The sequence below is a fragment of the Coregonus clupeaformis genome, chromosome 30 (genome assembly GCF_020615455.1).
Source record: "Coregonus clupeaformis isolate EN_2021a chromosome 30, ASM2061545v1, whole genome shotgun sequence".
NCBI classification, from domain to species: Eukaryota; Metazoa; Chordata; class Actinopteri; order Salmoniformes; family Salmonidae; genus Coregonus; species Coregonus clupeaformis.
Window position 1 is genome coordinate 42327663 of NC_059221.1, and position 21451 is coordinate 42349113.

At 43.6% G+C, this 21451-nt stretch overlaps 1 protein-coding gene and 1 long non-coding RNA gene across 2 annotated transcripts in view; both read left to right on the plus strand.

The window, feature by feature from the left end:
• The window catches only part of LOC121546180 (FYVE, RhoGEF and PH domain-containing protein 1-like), a 187385-nt gene extending 175496 nt beyond the window's left edge, over positions 1-11889 (plus strand). Inside the window, exons 12-15 of the mRNA XM_041857247.2 lie at positions 2716-2844; positions 4841-4999; positions 5402-5548; positions 10513-11889. Of these exons, the coding sequence (XP_041713181.2) occupies positions 2716-2844; positions 4841-4999; positions 5402-5548; positions 10513-10782 (705 nt within the window). The 3' untranslated portion in view covers positions 10783-11889. The remainder of the gene's footprint in view (positions 1-2715; positions 2845-4840; positions 5000-5401; positions 5549-10512) is intronic.
• Positions 11890-15244: 3355 nt separating this feature from the next.
• Positions 15245-17310, plus strand: LOC123482256. Its single transcript, XR_006657632.1, has 2 exons — positions 15245-16943; positions 16990-17310. It is a non-coding gene; the product is annotated as an uncharacterized LOC123482256 (long non-coding RNA).
• The last annotated feature ends 4141 nt before the right edge of the window (positions 17311-21451 follow it).

Consider the following 21451-nt stretch of genomic DNA (forward strand, 5'->3'; position numbering starts at 1 on the left):
CTAACCCCAGCATAACCCCTAGCCTCTAACCCCAGCATAACCCCTAGCCCCTAGCCTCTAACCCCAGCATAACCCCTAGCCCCAGCATAACCCCTAGCCCCACTACTAACCCCTAGCCCCAGCATAACCCCTAACACCCTAGCCCCAGCATAACCCCTAGCCCCTAACCTCTAGCCCCAGCATAACCCCTAGCCCCTAGTCTCTAACCCCAGCATAACCCCCTAGCCTCTAACCCCAGCATAACCCCTAACCCCTAGCCTCTAACCCCAGCATAACCCCTAGCCCCTAGCCTCTAACCCCAGCATAACCCCTAGCCTCTAACCCCTAGCCCCTAACCCCTAGCCCCTAGCCTCTAACCCCAGCATAACCCTAGCCCCTAGCCTCTAACCCCAGCATAACCCCCTAACCCCTAGCCCCAGCATAACCTAGCCCCTAGCCTCTAACCCCAGCATAACCCCTAGCCCCAGCATAACCCCTAGCCCCTAGCCTCTAACCCCAGCATAACCCCTAACCCCTAGCCTCTAACCCCAGCATAACCCCTAGCCCCTAGCCTCTAACCCCAGCATAACCCCTAGCCTCTAACCCCAGCATAACCCCCTAGCCCCTAGCCTCTAACCCCAGCATAACCCCCTAGCCTCTAACCCCAGCCCAGCTAACCCCTAGTCCCCTAGCCTCTAACCCCAGCATAACCCCTAGCCTCTAACCCTAGCCCCTAGCCCTGCCTAGCCCCTAGCCCCCTAACCCCTAGGACTACACTCCTCCCAACTCACCTGTAAGATACTACTGATACTACTAACCCTAACCCCTAGCCTCTAACCCCAGCATAACCCCTAGCCCCTAGCCTCTAACCCCAGCATAACCCCTAGCCCCCTAGCCCCTAACCCCAGCATAACCCCCTAGCCCTAGCCTCTAACCCCAGCATAACCCCTAGCCCCTAGCCTCTAACCCCATTATAACCCCTAACCCTAGCCTCTAACCCCAGCATAACCCCTAGCCCCCTAGCCCTAACCCCAGCATAACCCCTAGCCTCTAACCCCAGCATAACCCCTAGGCCCCTAGCCTCTAACCCCAGGATAACCCCTAGCCTCTAACCCCAGCATAACCATTAGCCTCTAACCCCTAGCCCCAGCATAACCCCTAGCCCCTAGCCTCTAACCCCAGCATAACCCATAGCCTCTAACCCCAGCATAACCCCTCTAACCCCAGCATAACCCCTAGCCCCTAGCCTCTAACCCCAGCATAACCCTTAGCCCCTAGCCTCTAACCCCAGCATAACCCCTAGCCCCTAGTCTCTAACCCCAGCATAACCCCTAGCCCCTAGTCTCTAACCCCATAGCCCCTAACCCCTAGCCTCTAACCCCAGCATAACCCCCTAGCCTCTAACCCCAGCATAACCCCTAGCCTCTAACCCCAGCATAACCCCCTAACCCCGCCCAGCATAACCCCTAGCCTCTAACCCCAGCATAACCCCTAGCCCCTAGCCTCTAACCCCAGCATAACCCCTAGTCTCTAACACCAGCATAACCCCTAGCCCCTAGCCTCTAACCCCAGCATAACCCCTAGCCCCTAGCCTCTAACCCCAGCATAACCCCTAGCCCCTAGCCTCTAACCCCAGCATAACCCCTAACCCCTAGCCTCTAACCCCAGCATAACCCCTAGCCCCTAGCCTCTAACCCCAGCATAACCCCTAGTCTCTAACCCCAGCATAACCCCTAACCCCTAGCCTCTAACCCCAGCATAGCCCCTAGCCCCTAGCCTCTAACCCCAGCATAACCCCTAGCCCCCTAGCCTCTAACCCCAGCATAGCCCCCTAGCCTCTAACCCCAGCATAACCCATAACCCCTAGCCTCTAACCCCAGCATAACCCCTAGCCTCTAACCCCAGCATAACCCCTAGCCTCTAACCCCAGCATAACCCCTAGCCCCTAGCCTCTAACCCCAGCATAGCCCCTAGCCTCTAACCCCAGCATAACCCCTAGCCCCTAGCCTCTAACCCCAGCATAGCCCCTAGCCTCTAACCCCAGCATAACCCCCTAGCCTCTAACCCCAGCATAACCCCAGCCCCTAAGCCTCTAACCCCAGCATAACCCCCTAGCCCCTAGCCTCTAACCCCAGCATAGCCCCTAGCCCTAGCCTCTAACCCCAGCATAACCCCTAACCCCTAGCCTCTAACCCCAGCATAACCCCTAGCCCCTAGCCTCTAACCCCAGCATAACCCCTTGCTCCCAGGATAACCCCTAACCCCAGCATAACCCCTAGCACCAGCATAACCCATAGCCCCAGCATAACCCCTAACTCCTAGCCTCTAACCCCAGCATAACCCCTAGCTCCCAGGATAACCACTAGCCTCTAACCCCAGCATAACCCCTAGCACCAGCATAACCCCTAGCCCCAGCATAACCTCTAGCCATTAGGCACTTGAATAGATCTGAAAGAGTTGGTTTAAGCAATATTCCGGGCTGAGCCTCTACCTTACCTTATTAACACTATTAAATTACACTCTTTAGCTTCTGAATACCTCCATCTGTGAGATCATATTGCATTTCTGCCCCCTCTCACCCCATATCTCTCTCTCTCTCTCTCTCTCTCTCTCTCTCTCTCTCTCTCTCTCTCTTTTCTCTCTCTCTCTCTCTCTCTCTCTCTCTCTCGCTCTCTCTCGCTCTCTCTCTCTCTCTCTTCCTTTGCTCCTCTCTTCTTCTCTTCACTTCTCTCTCAGAACTGTAGTGAGCTGGGGAAGCGTGCCCCCACTCCGATCCGGGAGAAGGAGGTGACTTTGTGTATGAAGTGCCAGGAGCCATTCAACTCCATCACCAAGAGACGCCACCACTGCAAAGCCTGTGGACACGTACGTTTCCAATCAAGTCATGATGTTATGTACAGTGAGGGAAAAAAGTATTTGACCCCTCTGCAAAACATGACTTAGTACTTGGTGGCAAAACCTTTGTTGGCAATCACAGAGGTCAGACATTTCTTGTAGTTGGCCACCAGGTTTGCACACATCTCAGGAGGGATTTTGTTCCACTCCTCTTTGCAGATCTTCTCCAAGTCATTAAGGTTTCGAGGCTGACGTTTGGCAACTCAAACCTTCAGCTCCCTCCACAGATTTTCTATGGGATTAAGGTCTGGAGACTGGCTAGGCCACTCCAGGACCTTCATGTGCTTCTTCTTGAGCCACTCCTTTGTTGCCTTGGCCATGTGTTTTGGGTCATTGTCATGCTGGAATACCCATCCACGACCCATTTTCAATGCCCTGGCTGAGGGAAGGAGGTTCTCACCCAAGATTTGACGGTACATGGCCCCGTCCATTGTCCCTTTGATGTGGTGAAGTTGTCCAGTCCCCTTAGCAGAAAAACACCCCCAAAGCATAATGTTCCCACCTCTATGTTTGATGGTGGGGATGGTGTTCTTGGGGTCATAGGCAGCATTCCTCCTCCTCCAAACATGGCGAGTTGAGTTGATGCCAAAAAGCTCCATTTTGGTCTCATCTGACCACAACACTTTCAACCAGTTCTCCTCTGAATCATTCAGATGTTCATTGGCAAACTTCAGACGGCCCTGTATATGTGCTTTCTTGAGCAGGGGGACCTTGCGGGCGCTGCAGGATTTCAGTCCTTCACGGCGTAGTGTGTTACCAATTGTTTTCTTGGTGACTATGGTCCCAGCTGCCTTGAGATCATTGACAAGATCCTCTTTTGTAGTTCTGGGCTGATTCCTCACCGTTCTCATGATCATTGCAACTCCACGAGGTGAGATCTTGCATGGAGCCCCAGGCCGAGGGAGATTGACAGGTCTTTTGTATTTCTTCCATTTGTGAATAATCGCACCAACTGTTGTCACCTTCTCACCAAGCTGCTTGGCGATGGTCTTGTAGCCCATTCCAGCCTTGTGTAGGTCTACAATCTTGTCCCTGACATCCTTGGAGAGCTCTTTGGTCTTGGCCATGGTGGAGAGTTTGGAATCTGATTGATTGCTTCTGTGGACAGGTGTCTTTTATACAGGTAACAAGCTGAGATTAGGAGCACTCCCTTTAAGAGTGTGCTCCTAATCTCAGCTCGTTACCTGTATAAAAGACACCTGGGAGCCAGAAATCTTTCTGATTGAGAGGGGGTCAAATACTTATTTCCCTCATTAAAATGCAAATCAATTAAAAAGTATACAAAAGTACAGGAGAATCTCTTTAAATCAAGAGTTTTTAATATTGAGTTGTGTCTAATTCTTCAGCAGTAGACCGACTGACAATCTGGTCACAGTGAGGGAAAAAAATATTTGATCCCCTGCTGATTTTGTACATTTGCCCACTGACAAAGAAATGATCAGTCTATAATTTGAATGGTAGGTTTATTTTAACAGTGAGAGACAGAATAACAACAACAAAAATCCAGAAAAACGCATGTAAAAAAATGTTATTAATGTGCAGATACAGTATGTGCACCACGTCATTGCTCTCTCTCTCTCTCTCTCTCTCTCTCTCTCTCTCTGCTTTGTGTGCATCTTGCTAGCTGTCACTCAAATGGCGAGGGGCTAAAGCTCCCCTCCCACCCCCAGCCAGAGAACTCCTCCCCTCCCATCCCCTGCCAGAGAACTCCTCCCCTCCCACCCCCCCAACCCCCCCAGCCAGAGAACTCCTCCCCTCCCAACCCCCCCAACCCCCCCAGCCAGAGAACTCCTCTCCTCCACCCCCAGCCAGAGAACCCCTCCCCTCCCACCCCCAGCCAGAGACCTCACCTACACCCCCCATCCAGAGAACTCCTCCCCCCCCCACCCCCCAGCCAGAGAACTCCTCTCCTCCACCCCCATCCAGAGAACTCCACCCCTTAACTCTTCTCTGTTTTTTTTTCCAGGTGGTGTGTGGAAAGTGTTCAGAGTTCAGGGCCCGTCTGCTCTATGACAACAACAGGGCTAACAGGGTGTGTATCGCCTGCTACAGCACCCTAGTGGGGGTTCCCCCCTCCCCCGCCAGTCTGACCAGCAGCGCTCACAGACGACGGTCGATATTAGAGGTATGTAGCGGATCCTGACTGCTGTAGAACAGTTCAAGGAGAGAGCAGAGATAAGACATAGGTGAGATTAAAGAACCTCCGGGTCTAATACATATCTACACAACAGATACTTCACAAGGTTCTGCTGGAGGTGTGAGTCCTGACTGAAGGCCTTGGGTCAAACAACATTACCAAAGGTCATACCAAGGACATGCATTTATGTCAAAAACTTTTCCACATTTTGAACTGTACTCGAAGAGTAAAAGACAGGAGTAATGTAGTGTATTGGTGTGTGTGTGTGTCATATCTAATGAAACAAGAGTGTTCTGTAATACAGTGTGTATTGGTGTATGTGTGTGTGTGTGTGTGTGTGTGTGTGTGTGTGTGTGTGTGTGTGTGTGTGTGTGTGTGTGTGGTGTACAGAAACAGGCGTCGGTAGCAGCAGAGAACAGTGTGTTGTGTAGCTTCCTTCACCACATGGAGAAGGGAGCAGGGAGAGGCTGGCAGAAAGCCTGGTTTGTCATCCCAGAGAACGAACCACTGGTGCTGTACATATACGGTGCTCCTCAGGTGAGATGACCTGTTATTACACCCCTATTAACCTGTTATTACACCCCTATTAACCTGTTATTACACCCCTATTAACCTGTTATTACACCCCTATTAACCTGTTATTACACCCCTATTAACCTGTTATTACACCCCTATTTACCTGTTATTACGCCCCTATTAACCTGTTATTACACCCCTATTAACCTGTTATTACACCCCTATTTACCTGTTATTACACCCCTATTAACCTGTTATTACACCCCTATTAACCTGTTATTACACCCCTATTTACCTGTTATTACACCCCTATTAACCTGTTATTACACCCCTATTTACCTGTTATTACTCACCTATTTACCTGTTATTACACCCCTATTTACCTGTTATTACACCCCTATTAACCTGTTATTACACCCCTATTTACCTGTTATTACACCCCTATTAACCTGTTATTACACCCCTATTTACCTGTTATTACACCCCTATTTACCTGTTATTACACCCCTATTTACCTGTTATTACACCCCTATTAACCTGTTATTACACCCCTATTTACCTGTTATTACACCCCTATTTACCTGTTATTACACCCCTATTAACCTGTTATTACACCCCTATTAACCTGTTATTACACCCCTATTAACCTGTTATTACACCCCTTTTAACCTGTTATTACACCCCTATTAACCTGTTATTACACCCCTATTAACCTGTTATTACACCCCTATTTACCTGTTATTACACCCCTATTAACCTGTTATTACACACCTATTTACCTGTTATTACACCCCTATTAACCTGTTATTACACCCCTATTTACCTGTTATTACACCCCTATTAACCTGTTATTACGCCCCTATTAACCTGTTATTACACTCCTATTTACCTGTTATTACACCCCTATTAACCTGTTATTACGCCCCTATTTACCTGTTATTACACCCCTATTAACCTGTTATTACACCCCTATTTACCTGTTATTACACCCCTATTAACCTGTTATTACACCCCTATTTACCTGTTATTACACCCCTATTTACCTGTTATTACACCCCTATTATCCTGTTATTACACCCCTATTTACCTGTTATTACACCCCTATTTACCTGTTATTACACCCCTATTTACCTGTTATTACACCCCTATTTACCTGTTATTACACCCCTATTAACCTGTTATTACACCCATATTTACCTGTTATTACACCCCTATTTACCTGTTATTACACCCCTATTTACCTGTTATTACACCCCTATTTACCTGTTATTACACACCTATTAACCTGTTATTACACCCCTATTAACCTGTTATTACACCCCTATTTACCTGTTATTACACCCCTATTAACCTGTTATTACACCCCTATTAACCTGTTATTACACCCCTATTTACCTGTTATTACACCCCTATTAACCTGTTATTACACCCCTATTTACCTGTTATTACACCCCTATTAACCTGTTATTACACCCCTATTAACCTGTTATTACACCCCTATTTACCTGTTATTACACCCCTATTAACCTGTTATTACACCCCTATTAACCTGTTATTACACACCTATTAACCTGTTATTACACCCCTATTAACCTGTTATTACACCCCTATTAACCTGTTATTACACCCCTATTTACCTGTTATTACACCCCTATTTACCTGTTATTACACCCCTATTTACCTGTTATTACACACCTATTTACCTGTTATTACACCCCTATTAACCTGTTATTACACCCCTATTAACCTGTTATTACACCCCTATTTACCTGTTATTACACACCTATTTACCTGTTATTACACCCCTATTTACCTGTTATTACACCCCTATTTACCTGTTATTACACCCCTATTTACCTGTTATTACACCCCTATTAACCTGTTATTACACCCCTATTAACCTGTTATTACACCCCTATTTACCTGTTATTACACCCCTATTTACCTGTTATTACACCCCTATTTACCTGTTATTACACCCCTATTTACCTGTTATTACACCCCTATTATCCTGTTATTACACCCCTATTAACCTGTTATTACACCCCTATTTACCTGTTATTACACACCTATTAACCTGTTATTACACCCCTATTAACCTGTTATTACACCCCGTTAGACTGTTATGAGACTGTTATTAGTGTGGTTAGACTGTTGTTAGACCGTTGTTAGACCGTTGTTAGACCGTTGTTAGACCGTTGTTAGGCCGTTGTTAGACCGTTGTTAGGCCGTTGTTAGACCGTTGTTAGGCCGTTGTTAGACCGTTGTTAGACCGTTGTTAGACCGTTGTTAGACCGTTGTTAGACCGTTGTTAGGCCGTTGTTAGACCGTTGTTAGGCCGTTGTTAGACTGTTGTTAGACCGTTGTTAGACCGTTGTTAGACCGTTGTTAGTGTGGTTAGACTGTTGTTAGACCGTTGTTAGACCGTTGTTAGGCCGTTGTTAGACCGTTGTTAGGCCGTTGTTAGACCGTTGTTAGACCGTTGTTAGACCGTTGTTAGGCCGTTGTTAGACCGTTGTTAGACTGTTGTTAGACCGTTGTTAGACCGTTGTTAGGCCGTTGTTAGACCGTTGTTAGACCGTTGTTAGGCCGTTGTTAGGCCGTTGTTAGACCGTTGTTAGGCCGTTGTTAGACCGTTGTTAGACCGTTGTTAGGCCGTTGTTAGGCCGTTGTTAGACTGTTGTTAGACCGTTGTTAGACCGTTGTTAGGCCGTTGTTAGGCCGTTGTTAGGCCGTTGTTAGGCCGTTGTTAGACCGTTGTTAGGCCGTTGTTAGGCCGTTGTTAGACCGTTGTTAGGCCGTTGTTAGACCGTTGTTAGACCGTTGTTAGGCCGTTGTTAGGCCGTTGTTAGACTGTTGTTAGACCGTTGTTAGACCGTTGTTAGGCCGTTGTTAGACCGTTGTTAGACCGTTGTTAGGCCGTTGTTAGGCCGTTGTTAGACCGTTGTTAGGCCGTTGTTAGACCGTTGTTAGGCCGTTGTTAGACCGTTGTTAGGCCGTTGTTAGACCGTTGTTAGACCGTTGTTAGACCGTTGTTAGACCGTTGTTAGACCGTTGTTAGGCCGTTGTTAGGCCGTTGTTAGACCGTTGTTAGGCCGTTGTTAGACCGTTGTTAGGCCGTTGTTAGACCGTTGTTAGGCCGTTGTTAGGCCGTTGTTAGACCGTTGTTAGACTGTTGTTAGGCCGTTGTTAGACCGTTGTTAGGCCGTTGTTAGGCCGTTGTTAGACCGTTGTTAGACCGTTGTTAGGCCGTTGTTAGGCCGTTGTTAGACCGTTGTTAGACCGTTGTTAGGCCGTTGTTAGACCGTTGTTAGACCGTTGTTAGGCCGTTGTTAGGCCGTTGTTAGACCGTTGTTAGGCCGTTGTTAGACCGTTGTTAGGCCGTTGTTAGGCCGTTGTTAGACCGTTGTTAGGCCGTTGTTAGACCGTTGTTAGACCGTTGTTAGACCGTTGTTAGACCGTTGTTAGGCCGTTGTTAGACCGTTGTTAGGCCGTTGTTAGGCCGTTGTTAGACCGTTGTTAGGCCGTTGTTAGGCCGTTGTTAGGCCGTTGTTAGACCGTTGTTAGGCCGTTGTTAGACCGTTGTTAGACCGTTGTTAGGCCGTTGTTAGGCCGTTGTTAGGCCGTTGTTAGACCGTTGTTAGGCCGTTGTTAGACCGTTGTTAGGCCATTGTTAGACCGTTGTTAGGCCGTTGTTAGGCCGTTGTTAGGCCGTTGTTAGACCGTTGTTAGGCCGTTGTTAGGCCGTTGTTAGGCCGTTGTTAGACCGTTGTTAGGCCGTTGTTAGACCGTTGTTAGACCGTTGTTAGGCCGTTGTTAGGCCGTTGTTAGGCCGTTGTTAGGCCGTTGTTAGACCGTTGTTAGACCGTTGTTAGACCGTTGTTAGACCGTTGTTAGACCGTTGTTAGGCCGTTGTTAGACCGTTGTTAGACCGTTGTTAGACCGTTGTTAGACCGTTGTTAGGCCGTTGTTAGACCGTTGTTAGGCCGTTGTTAGACCGTTGTTAGACCGTTGTTAGACCGTTGTTAGACCGTTGTTAGGCCGTTGTTAGACCGTTGTTAGGCCGTTGTTAGACCGTTGTTAGACCGTTGTTAGACCGTTGTTAGGCCATTGTTAGACTGTTGTTAGACCGTTGTTAGACCGTTGTTAGACTGTTGTTAGGCCGTTGTTAGACCGTTGTTAGGCCGTTGTTAGACCGTTGTTAGGCCGTTGTTAGACCGTTGTTAGACCGTTGTTAGACCGTTGTTAGACCGTTGTTAGACTGTTGTTAGACCGTTGTTAGACCGTTGTTAGGCCGTTGTTAGGCCGTTGTTAGACCGTTGTTAGGCCGTTGTTAGGCCGTTGTTAGACCGTTGTTAGGCCGTTGTTAGGCCGTTGTTAGGCCGTTGTTAGACCGTTGTTAGACCGTTGTTAGACCGTTGTTAGGCCGTTGTTAGACCGTTGTTAGGCCGTTGTTAGACCGTTGTTAGACCGTTGTTAGGCCGTTGTTAGGCCGTTGTTAGGCCGTTGTTAGACCGTTGTTAGACCGTTGTTAGACCGTTGTTAGGCCGTTGTTAGACCGTTGTTAGGCCGTTGTTAGACCGTTGTTAGACCGTTGTTAGACCGTTGTTAGACCGTTGTTAGACTGTTGTTAGGCCGTTGTTAGACCGTTGTTAGGCCGTTGTTAGACCGTTGTTAGGCCGTTGTTAGACCGTTGTTAGACCGTTGTTAGACCGTTGTTAGACTGTTGTTAGACCGTTGTTAGACCGTTGTTAGACCGTTGTTAGACTGTTGTTAGACCGTTGTTAGTCCGTTGTTAGGCCGTTGTTAGACCCAGATAATGATCTGCTGGTGCTCTACATATATACGGTGCTCCCCAGGTGAGATGAGATGTGTGAGAAGCTTAGCTGTGAACATTTATCTTCCACTGAACATCCTGAATTAAGTTTCCTTTGAAAAGTTATTCTGACCATCCACTCTCTGTGTTTTCCCTCCTCTTCCTCCAGGATGTGAAAGCCCAGCGCTCTGTCCCTCTGATTGGCTTCGAGGTATCCCTTCCTGAGTCATGTGACCGCCTGGAACGCCGCTTTGCCTTCAAAATCAGCCAATCACACCTTACGCTCTACTTCAGCGCCGACGGGGAGGAACTACAGCGCCGCTGGATAGAGGTCCTATCACGCGCAGGGAGAGGGGAGGGGCTACAGGCTCACGGTTCAATCACAGAGGCCCTAGAGGAGGAAGGGGAGGAGACTGCAACCTCGGGAGAGAATACGTGATTGGTTAGAAGGCGTAGAATCAGTATTAGATAATCTGCTGTATACACATACAAACTACAAAATTAAAAACTACAAACTACAAACTGTACAGAACATGAGCAGCACATACGCACAGTTTAAAACGTACAAACAAACACACAGACGTTTCCACACGCACACACACACAGACACACACCTCTCTGTATTTAATGTCAGTGATCAGTCAGTTGCATGATAATCTACAGGTCCGTTTCTCTCAGTCAGTGTATTGCTCACCATCTTGTCAGTGAACCAGTGTTTGCAACAACAACAAAAAATGCCAGTCAAAGTAAAAAGTGTTGCTCCCCTCCTCCCTTCAGAAGAAATACATTATATGAAGATGGTGTGTCATAGTGATTTTACATTTAATTCATTCTGAGCACTGAACAGACATCCTCCTCCGTACCATTTTCCTCCGCCAATATCGATGTTGATGATGTGATGTTTAGAACATTGATTGGTTTCTATGCTGTCTGAGTGTTCTATGGTTCTGAGTGTTCTAGGGTTCTGAGTGTTCTAGGGTTCTGAGTGTTCTATGGTTCTGAGTGTTCTAGGGTTCTGAATGTTCTATGGTTCTGAGTGTTCTATGGTTCTGAGTGTTCTAGGGTTCTGAGTGTTCTATGGTTCTGAGTGTTTGTAACTCTCCACAGAAGGCAGTAGAAGGCTGATGAGACACTATGGCTCTGTTTCTGTGTCTGTTCCTCCATATGAAATAACTGTTGTTTGGATGGTGATAGGGATTGTTGTGCTATCCCTATCTGTTACTTTCTTCCTAATGCGATGAGATGATTCCAGAAGGGCTGGACTGGACAGTGTTGGAATATGATGATGGACTGAGGGCTAACTGACCCCTGGACAGACAGACAGACAGACAGACAGACAGAGACTGTAGCTGGGCGCTAAAGACTGTCCCTGACTCCCTGGGCCTCTGGCTGAAGAGAAGAGGAAACAATATGGCCGCCTGCGGTAACTGCTCCCTCCCTCCCAAGTCTGTTCCTGGTTGTGTGAAGCTACATATGGGGATCTTCATTTGAGCCAGTTTTCTACAGCTGGAATCCCGCAGCAACAGGAAATGTGAATTAATGGACATTTTTTGTAGGGGTTGATAAAGAAAATTGTTACTGCAAATCAAGTCTGACATTTTAAAGTGGAAATTGCTAACCTTAGAAGCCTTTTTAAACCTCGAATACACTACAAGGTTGCACAAAAGTGATCAAATTAAGATCCTACATCTGTATAGCCTTCCACCGGCTGCTCTGGGGGATGTGGTACAGTCTTACAGTCTCCAAGTGGTATCCTTCCTCCTCACGCACTCTCTCTCTCTCCGGGTTCGGCTGTATAGAATTTAGAATATAGAATTCCAAATTTAGAACTGTCCTTTTTTATGGAAAACTGTTTGCTTAGTTCTTGTACCTGACTAGTTGTTTTTGTACGTAGACCTTGGAAAGAGTATGTTGTATTACAGGGTGTCGCTACATTACCACAGGTATTTTAAAGACTGTTGAAAGAAGATTCAAAATATATATACTTTTTTTTTTTAACGTTTGACACCAACTGAAAAAGTGAAGTTTCTGGCCCGTTTCTCACACTTTACAATTAGATGCAGTGTTTTTTTAAGCTTAAATAAATTCCCTCGATGCCCATGTTATCTCTAGAGCCAGAGCCGGTACTGAATAGAGGGATTGAACCCGTCTTTAACCCGAAAGCATTCTTTATTCAAAGCAGATATTCAGTGGCTGACTTTCAGAGTCTTTTTGACTCCCTGAAGCTGAACCTTTCAAAAACCCATCGGTCCCAACGGCTTGACACGTTTTGGAACAGCCCCTCTGCCACCTAGTGGGGGCAGGCAGTATTACAGGAAGAGTGTCTGCAGAAAGCAGGGAATTAGTTTGCCACCTGTTTGACCCTGGAGAGACACGGTGAGGAAAGTATAGAAAGACTGATGAAATACAGGACTTTCCATGAAATACTTTTGCTTTCTAAACATGGTAATATAGCTGGAGGTTCTCATGCCAGAGATGGCTTATAATATTGTAAATATGAAGCCCTTATTGGCTGCTTTGAGAACGTCTTCCCCATCTCCACTGATCTGTTTAGGCTACGCTACATTGGTATGTGCTGTTGTGTGAGAGAGCATGTTGTGTTGACAGGTTTACGAGAGAGAGAGAGAGAGAGAGAGAGAGGGAACTCGAAGAGATTTCAGAAATGGCTTGTGTTTGTATCATTTCAACCAGGTGTCTGACTTTATGAGAGTGTTTTAATAGTTATAATAATTGTAGTAGTTATAGCAGAGTTCAGAATGATAACAGTATATATGAAACAGCAAAAAGTTGAATATTTTTTTGATGTTTTGATGAATCTGGGTTGTTTGTGTATGTTTGAAAAGAGGGGTTAACGAAAAAAGGTTTTTAAATATAATTTTCTTCTCCTCCCGGCCCAGTCTTAAGGGTGTGTAGGCCTATTTCTGTCACGTTGGTGCTAGATGTTGGTTCTAGATTGGACTTGGTTGAAAATCCCAGAACTTCTCCACGACCCACTAACTACCAGTACTTGTCCCCCCTAGTCTGAAGATGATGATGTTAATTACACAACGAAAGGGAATCGATACTAGCCTGCTACTAGGTCTATTTGTGCTGTCTTGCCAACTCATCCATAACAACGTCCATAAGAGTTGGCAAGGCAACACCAACAGATCTGGGCCCAGGCTAAACTGACACATTGTCTTTTTGGTTTTTTTAACTCCTAAACTAGTAACTCAACGTGGTGATTGATCGATGGATGAATTCAAAGGTATATTTTTGAAAACAGCTGAACAATTGTTGGATTGATATTGGTTTGTTATTGTTGCTCTTTGTTGTCTGAGAAACATTCAATAGCTTAACTACAGTATAATAACAGCAGACCAGACCAGACCAGATATGTTGACGCGTGTAAATATTGAAAATCCAGTGTGTACTTGACTTGCCGTCCATCCAGCCTCTACTGTACCTAGACTGGTCCCAGATCTGTTTGTGCTGTCTTACGAACTCTGTGATAAATCAAATCAAATCCAATTTTATTCGCCACATTCGCTGGAATACAACAGGTGTAGTAGACCTTACAGTGAAATGCTTACTTACAAGCCCTTAAACAACAATGCAGTTTTAAGAAAAATAAGTGTTAAGTAAAAAATTGTTGAGTAAAAAACCATGCAAATAGTTTGGGTACCCATGATTAGCTGTTCAGGAGTCTAATGGCTTGGGGGTAGAAGCTGTTAAGGAGCCTTTTGGACCTAGACTTGGTGCTCCGGTACCGCTTTCCGTGCTGTAGCAACGAGAACAGTCTATGACTTGGGTGGCTGGAGTCTTTGACAATTTCGAGGGCCTTCCTCTGACACCGCCTGGTATAGAGGTCCTGGATGGCAGGAAGCTTGGCCCCAGTGATGTACTGGGCCGTACGCACTACCCTCTGTAGCGCCTTGCGGTCGGAGGCTGAGCAGTTGCCATATCAGGCAGTGTTGCAACCAGTCAGGATGCTCTCGATGGTGCAGCTGTATAACTTTTTGAGGATCTGAGGACCCATGCCAAATCCTTTCAGTCTCCTGAGGGGGAATAGGCTTTGTCGTGCCCTCTTCACGACTGTCTTGGTGTGTTTGGACCATGATAGTTTGTTGGTGATGTGGACACCAAGGAACTTGAAGCTCTCAACCTGTTCCACTACAGCCCCGTCGATGAGAATGGGGGCGTGCTCAGTCCTCTTTTTTTTCCTGTAGTCCACAATCATCTCCTTTGTCATGGTGTTGGAGTCGTGCCTGGCCATGCAGTCACGGGTGAACAGGGAGTACAGGAGGGGACTGAGCACGCACCCTTGAGGGGCCCCCGTGTTGAGGATCAGCGTGGCAGATGTGTTGTTACCTACCCTTACCACCTGGGGGCGGCCCGTGAGGAAGTCCAGGATCAAGTTGCAGAGGGAGGTGTTTAGTCCCAGGGTCCTTAGCTTAGTGATGAGCTTTGAGGGCACTATGGTGTTGAACGCTGAGCCATAGTCAATGAATAGCATTCTCACGTAGGTGTTCCTCTTGTCCAGGTGGGAAAGGGCAGTGTGGAGTGCAATAGAGATTGCATCATCTGTGGATCTGTTGGGGCGTTATGCAAATTGGAGTGGGTCTAGGGTTTCTAGGATAATGGTGATGATGTGAGCCATGACCAGCCTTTCAAAGCACTTCATGGCTACAGACGTGAGTGCTACGGGTCGGTAGTCATTTAGGCAGTTCAATCTTAGTCCTGTGTTGTCTCTTTGCCTGTTTGATGGTTCATCGGAGGGCATAGCAGGAATTCTTATAAGCGTCCGGTTTGGGTATGTACGTACGGTCACTGTGGGGACGACGTCATCGATGCACTTATTGATGAAGCCAGTGACTGATGTGGTGTACTCCTCAATGCCATCGGAAGAATCCCGGAACATATTCCAGTCTGTGCTAGCAAAACAGTCCTGTAGCTTAGCAACAATGAACATAGGATTTGGCAAGACAGCACAAACAGGTGCCAAGAACACTGATTAATCCCCCCATTATAGCAGTGCCAGTGTTGTTGGGTTTATAGATACCTACTTATATCTATCTGTGTTATTGAGTTGATGAGTGCCAGTCTTCTCTACAAACAGCACAGACACAACAGGACCATGACTGTGTCTGCACACATAACAATACTGTCGATAAAGTTGATATAAACTAGTATGCTGGGACAGCAACTTCCTGTCTCGTTACATTACCGTGGTAACCATTGCAACATGCCTTACAGTACACTCTTATATCTCCTTAGACGTAATCCGTCAGCACCACTTTATGTTACCTCTGCTTTTGCCAAAGGGACACTCCGATACGATTGAGGCTCTCAGTCCATATTTATATTTCATTATTTGTGTCTATTCAAGCGTTTTTTTTAAATCTGCTGTTTGTATTTATTTATTTGTTTTACTCGAAAAGTATTGTTTTAATTCGCCTGGTGCCCGGTAATATTAATCCTTCAGACATATAGTTAATTTGATCCAAATTCAAATTAAATCATTTGCCAGTAGAATCTCTAATAGGACATTGTATACTGCTAGAATATATTCAGTAGTTCTACAAATACTGGACTTTTCCTTGATGCGCGAATTTGGATTACATTTGGATTTTTGTTTGTGTACCAAAAATACCTGTACTCGGTTGTTTACAATTTATCTCCCTTTCCAGCTTTTCCACAACATTCCCATTGGAATACATTCCCATTTAAAACGTTTTATTTATACGCATTCATTTTCCCAATACTTCCAAACATATTGTTGAAGTGTATTGTAAGATATGATTCTATGTGTTACATGTAAGGGCATAAGACTGGAGGTACTCAAGCATTCAAGGACAACTGGCTGTGTGCCTCGTGTGAAAATCAGGAATCTGCAACGTTGTGGGGATTTGACCAACTATCTTTACTACAATATACAAACTTAAAAATAGACTTTCTTTGACATCTACATTAACTTAAAATAGCCTTCCATTGACATCTACATGAACTTGTTGGAACAGTCTGTGAAATAATAATGGATGTTACTGTAACTGTGATGGGATACGCACACATTACATGAGTATTACTGTAACTGGGTGTTACTGTAACTACGGGTGTTACTGTAACTATGGGTGTTACTGTAACTATGGGTGTTACTGTAACTATGGGGGAAGTGTATACAGTACACACGTTACATGTTGCTCTTGAAGTGCTTTGAAAATATATCAAATGTAATAAATTATTAGTATTATTATTATTATTATTACTACATGATTGTTACGTTAACTATGATGGGAGATGTGTATACAAACATGTTACATGAGTGTTACATGAACAGTGGGACAGGTTTATACAAACATGTTACATGAGTGTTACATGAACAGTGGTACAGGTTTATACAAGCATGTTACATGAGTGTTACATGAACAGAGGGACAGGTTTATACAAACATGTTACATGAGTGTTACATGAACAGTGGGACAGGTTTATACAAACATGTTACATGAGTGTTACATGAACAGTGGGACAGGTTTATACAAACATGTTACATGAGTGTTACATGAACAGTGGGATAGGTTTATACAAACATGTTACATGAGTGTTACATGAACAGTGGTACAGGTTTATGCAAACATGTTACATGAGTGTTACTTCAACTGTGGTACAGGTTTATACAAACATGTTACATGAGTGTTACATGAACAGTGGGACAGGTTTATGCAAACATGTTACATGAGTGTTACTTCAATTGTGGTACAGGTTTATACAAACATGTTACATGAGTGTTACTTCAACTGTGGTACAGGTTTATACAAACATGTTACATGAGTGTTACTTCAACTGTGGTACAGGTTTATACAAACATGTTACATGAGTGTTACATGAACAGTGGGACAGGTTTATACAAACATGTTGCAGTATGAGTGTTATTGTAACATGGGACAGACAGACAGACAGACAGACAGACAGACAGGCAGGCAGGCAGGCAGGCAGGCAGACAGACAGAAGCAGTGACGGGTGTGTTGACAGTAACGTCCTGTCATCAGTTTAGTGGCCTGTACACTGCTCTGCTCTGCTCTGCTCTGCTCTGCTCTGCTCTGCTCTGCTCTGCACTGCTCTGCTCTGCACTGCTCTGCACTGCTCTGCTCAGCACTGCTCTGCTCTGCTCTGCACTGCTCTGCTTCCAGCCTGCCATTACTTTTGACCAAGACCCATAGGGTCACCGATACAATTCTGTCACATTGGTCAAATGCAGCGCACTATGTAGGGCATAGGTTTCCATTTCGGACGCACCCTTAGGTCTCCGTTGGGGAAACCCTGATATGAACAGTCGGAACAGTAGGAGGATCTAATAATCTGGTTAGAGTGAACGCACCCTTAGGTCTCCGTTGGGGAAACCCTGATATGAACAGTCGGAACAGTAGGAGGATCTAATAATCTGGTTAGAGTGAACGCACCCTTAGGTCTCCGTTGGGGAAACCCTGATATGAACAGTCGGAACAGTAGGAGGATCTAATAATCTGGTTAGAGGGAAACAGAGAGGCCTGGACACGCAGAACACATTGGCAAAAATATGCAAATAAAGCTTTTTGAAATATGTTATAGTCTTACTAAAGCCAAACGTCATAATGTGGCACAATTATTTCCTATTTTTCCGTGAATGACAAAAACGGTATATTGTTTTATTGTCAGTAGGAATGAATGTCACTGTTATTGTTATTATTGGGATGATTCTTATTACTGTTAATAATATTAGTGGCAGGGCCACTGGGGTACCGTTGTATGTCGATATCCAAAAGTACAAGATGATGGTGACATGTTTATGAGTTTAAAAATAAATTTTAAAAAAGGAAGACTACAGGACTATGTGTCATTGTGGTGTTTGTTTCTCTGAAACACTGAGATTATTGATAGGCCTATTCCGTATTTGATCTAAATTAATTATCTGATTTAATAAATCAATCAAAATCAATGACACCTTTATGATGGGTGAACCATACTGGACATTTGTGCACTATGGTTATTTATTCCATGTGTCATCAGTTGGACCTACATAAAAACAACATTTATTCCATGTGTCATCAGTTGGACCTACATAAAAACAACATTTATTCCATGTGTCATCAGTAGGACCTACATAAAAACAACATTTATTCCATGTGTCATCAGTAGGACCTACATAAAAACAACATTTATTCCATTTGTCATCAGTAGGACCTACATCAAAACAACATTTATTCCATTTGTCATCAGTAGCACCTACATAAAAACAACATTTATTCCATTTGTCATCAGTAGGACCTACATAAAAACAACATTTATTCCATTTGTCATCAGTAGGACCTACATAAAAACAACATTTATTCCATGTGTCATCAGTAGGACCTACATAAAAACAACATTTATTCCATTTGTCATCAGTAGGACCTACATAAAAACAACATTTATTCCATTTGTCATCAGTTGGACCTACATAAAAACAACATTTATTCCATGTGTCATCAGTAGGACCTACATAAAAACAACATTTATTCCATTTGTCATCAGTAGGACCTACATAAAAACAACATTTATTCCATGTGTCATCAGTTGGACCTACATAAAAACAACATTTATTCCATGTGTCATCAGTAGGACCTACATAAAAACAACATTTATTCCATTTGTCATCAGTAGGACCTACATAAAAACAACATTTATTCCATTTGTCATCAGTAGGACCTACATAAAAACAACATTTATTCCATGTGTCATCAGTAGGACCTATATAAAAAAGAACATTTATTCCATTTGTCATCAGTAGCACCTACATAAAAACAACATTTATTCCATTTGTCATCAGTAGGACCTACATAAAAACAACATTTATTCCATTTGTCATCAGTAGGACCTACATAAAAACAACATTTATTCCATGTGTCATCAGTAGGACCTACATAAAAACAACATTTATTCCATTTGTCATCAGTAGGACCTACATAAAAACAACATTTATTCCATGTGTCATCAGTAGGACCTACATCAAAACAACATGTATTCCATGTGTCATCAGTAGGACCTACATCATAACAACATTTATTCCATGTGTCATCAGTAGGACCTACATCATAACAACATTTATTCCATTTGTCATCAGTAGGACCTACATAAAAACAACATTTATTCCATTTGTCATCAGTAGGACCTACATAAAAACAACATTTATTCCATGTGTCATCAGTAGGACCTACATAAAAACAACATTTATTCCATTTGTCATCAGTAGGACCTACATAAAAACAACATTTATTCCATGTGTCATCAGTAGGACCTACATAAAAACAACATTTATTCCATGTGTCATCAGTAGGACCTACATAAAAACAACATTTATTCCATTTGTCATCAGTAGGACCTACATCATAACAACATTTATTCCATGTGTCATCAGTAGGACCTACATAAAAACAACATTTATTCCATGTGTCATCAGTAGGACCTACATAAAAACAACATGTATTCCATGTGTCATCAGTAGGACCTACATCATAACAACATTTATTCCATGTGTCATCAGTAGGACCTACATAAAAACAACATTTATTCCATTTGTCATCAGTAGGACCTACATCATAACAACATTTATTCCATGTGTCATCAGTAGGACCTACATAAAAACAACATTTATTCCATGTGTCATCAGTAGGACCTACATAAAAACAACATTTATTCCATGTGTCATCAGTAGGACCTACATCATAACAACATTTATTCCATGTGTCATCAGTAGGACCTACATAAAAACAACATTTATTCCATTTGTCATCAGTAGGACCTACATCATAACAACATTTATTCCATGTGTCATCAGTAGGACCTACATAAAAACAACATTTATTCCATGTGTCATCAGTAGGACCTACATAAAAACAACATTTATTCCATGTGTCATCAGTAGGACCTACATAAAAACAACATTTATTCCATTTGTCATCAGTAGGACCTACATAAAAACAACATTTATTCCATTTGTCATCAGTTGGACCTACATAAAAACAACATTTATTCCATGTGTCATCAGTAGGACCTACATAAAAACAACATTTATTCCATTTGTCATCAGTAGGACCTACATAAAAACAACATTTATTCCATGTGTCATCAGTTGGACCTACATAAAAACAACATTTATTCCATGTGTCATCAGTAGGACCTACATAAAAACAACATTTATTCCATTTGTCATCAGTAGGACCTACATAAAAACAACATTTATTCCATTTGTCATCAGTAGGACCTACATAAAAACAACATTTATTCCATGTGTCATCAGTAGGACCTACATAAAAACAACATTTATTCCATTTGTCATCAGTAGCACCTACATAAAAACAACATTTATTCCATTTGTCATCAGTAGGACCTACATAAAAACAACATTTATTCCATTTGTCATCAGTAGGACCTACATAAAAACAACATTTATTCCATGTGTCATCAGTAGGACCTACATAAAAACAACATTTATTCCATGTGTCATCAGTAGGACCTACATAAAAACAACATTTATTCCATTTGTCATCAGTAGGACCTACATAAAACAACATTTATTCCATGTGTCATCAGTAGGACCTACATCAAAAACAACATTTATTCCATGTGTCATCAGTAGGACCTACATCAAAACAACATTTATTCCATTTGTCATCAGTAGGACCTACATAAAAACAACATTTATTCCATTTGTCATCAGTAGGACCTACATAAAAACAACATTTATTCCATGTGTCATCAGTAGGACCTACATAAAAACAACATTTATTCCATTTGTCATCAGTAGGACCTACATAAAAACAACATTTATTCCATTTGTCATCAGTAGGACCTACATAAAAACAACATTTATTCCATGTGTCATCAGTAGGACCTACATAAAAACAACATTTATTCCATTTGTCATCAGTAGGACCTACATAAAAACAACATTTATTCCATGTGTCATCAGTAGGACCTACATAAAAACAACATTTATTCCATTTGTCATCAGTAGGACCTACATAAAAACAACATTTATTCCATGTGTCATCAGTAGGACCTACATAAAAACAACATTTATTCCATGTGTCATCAGTAGGACCTACATAAAAACA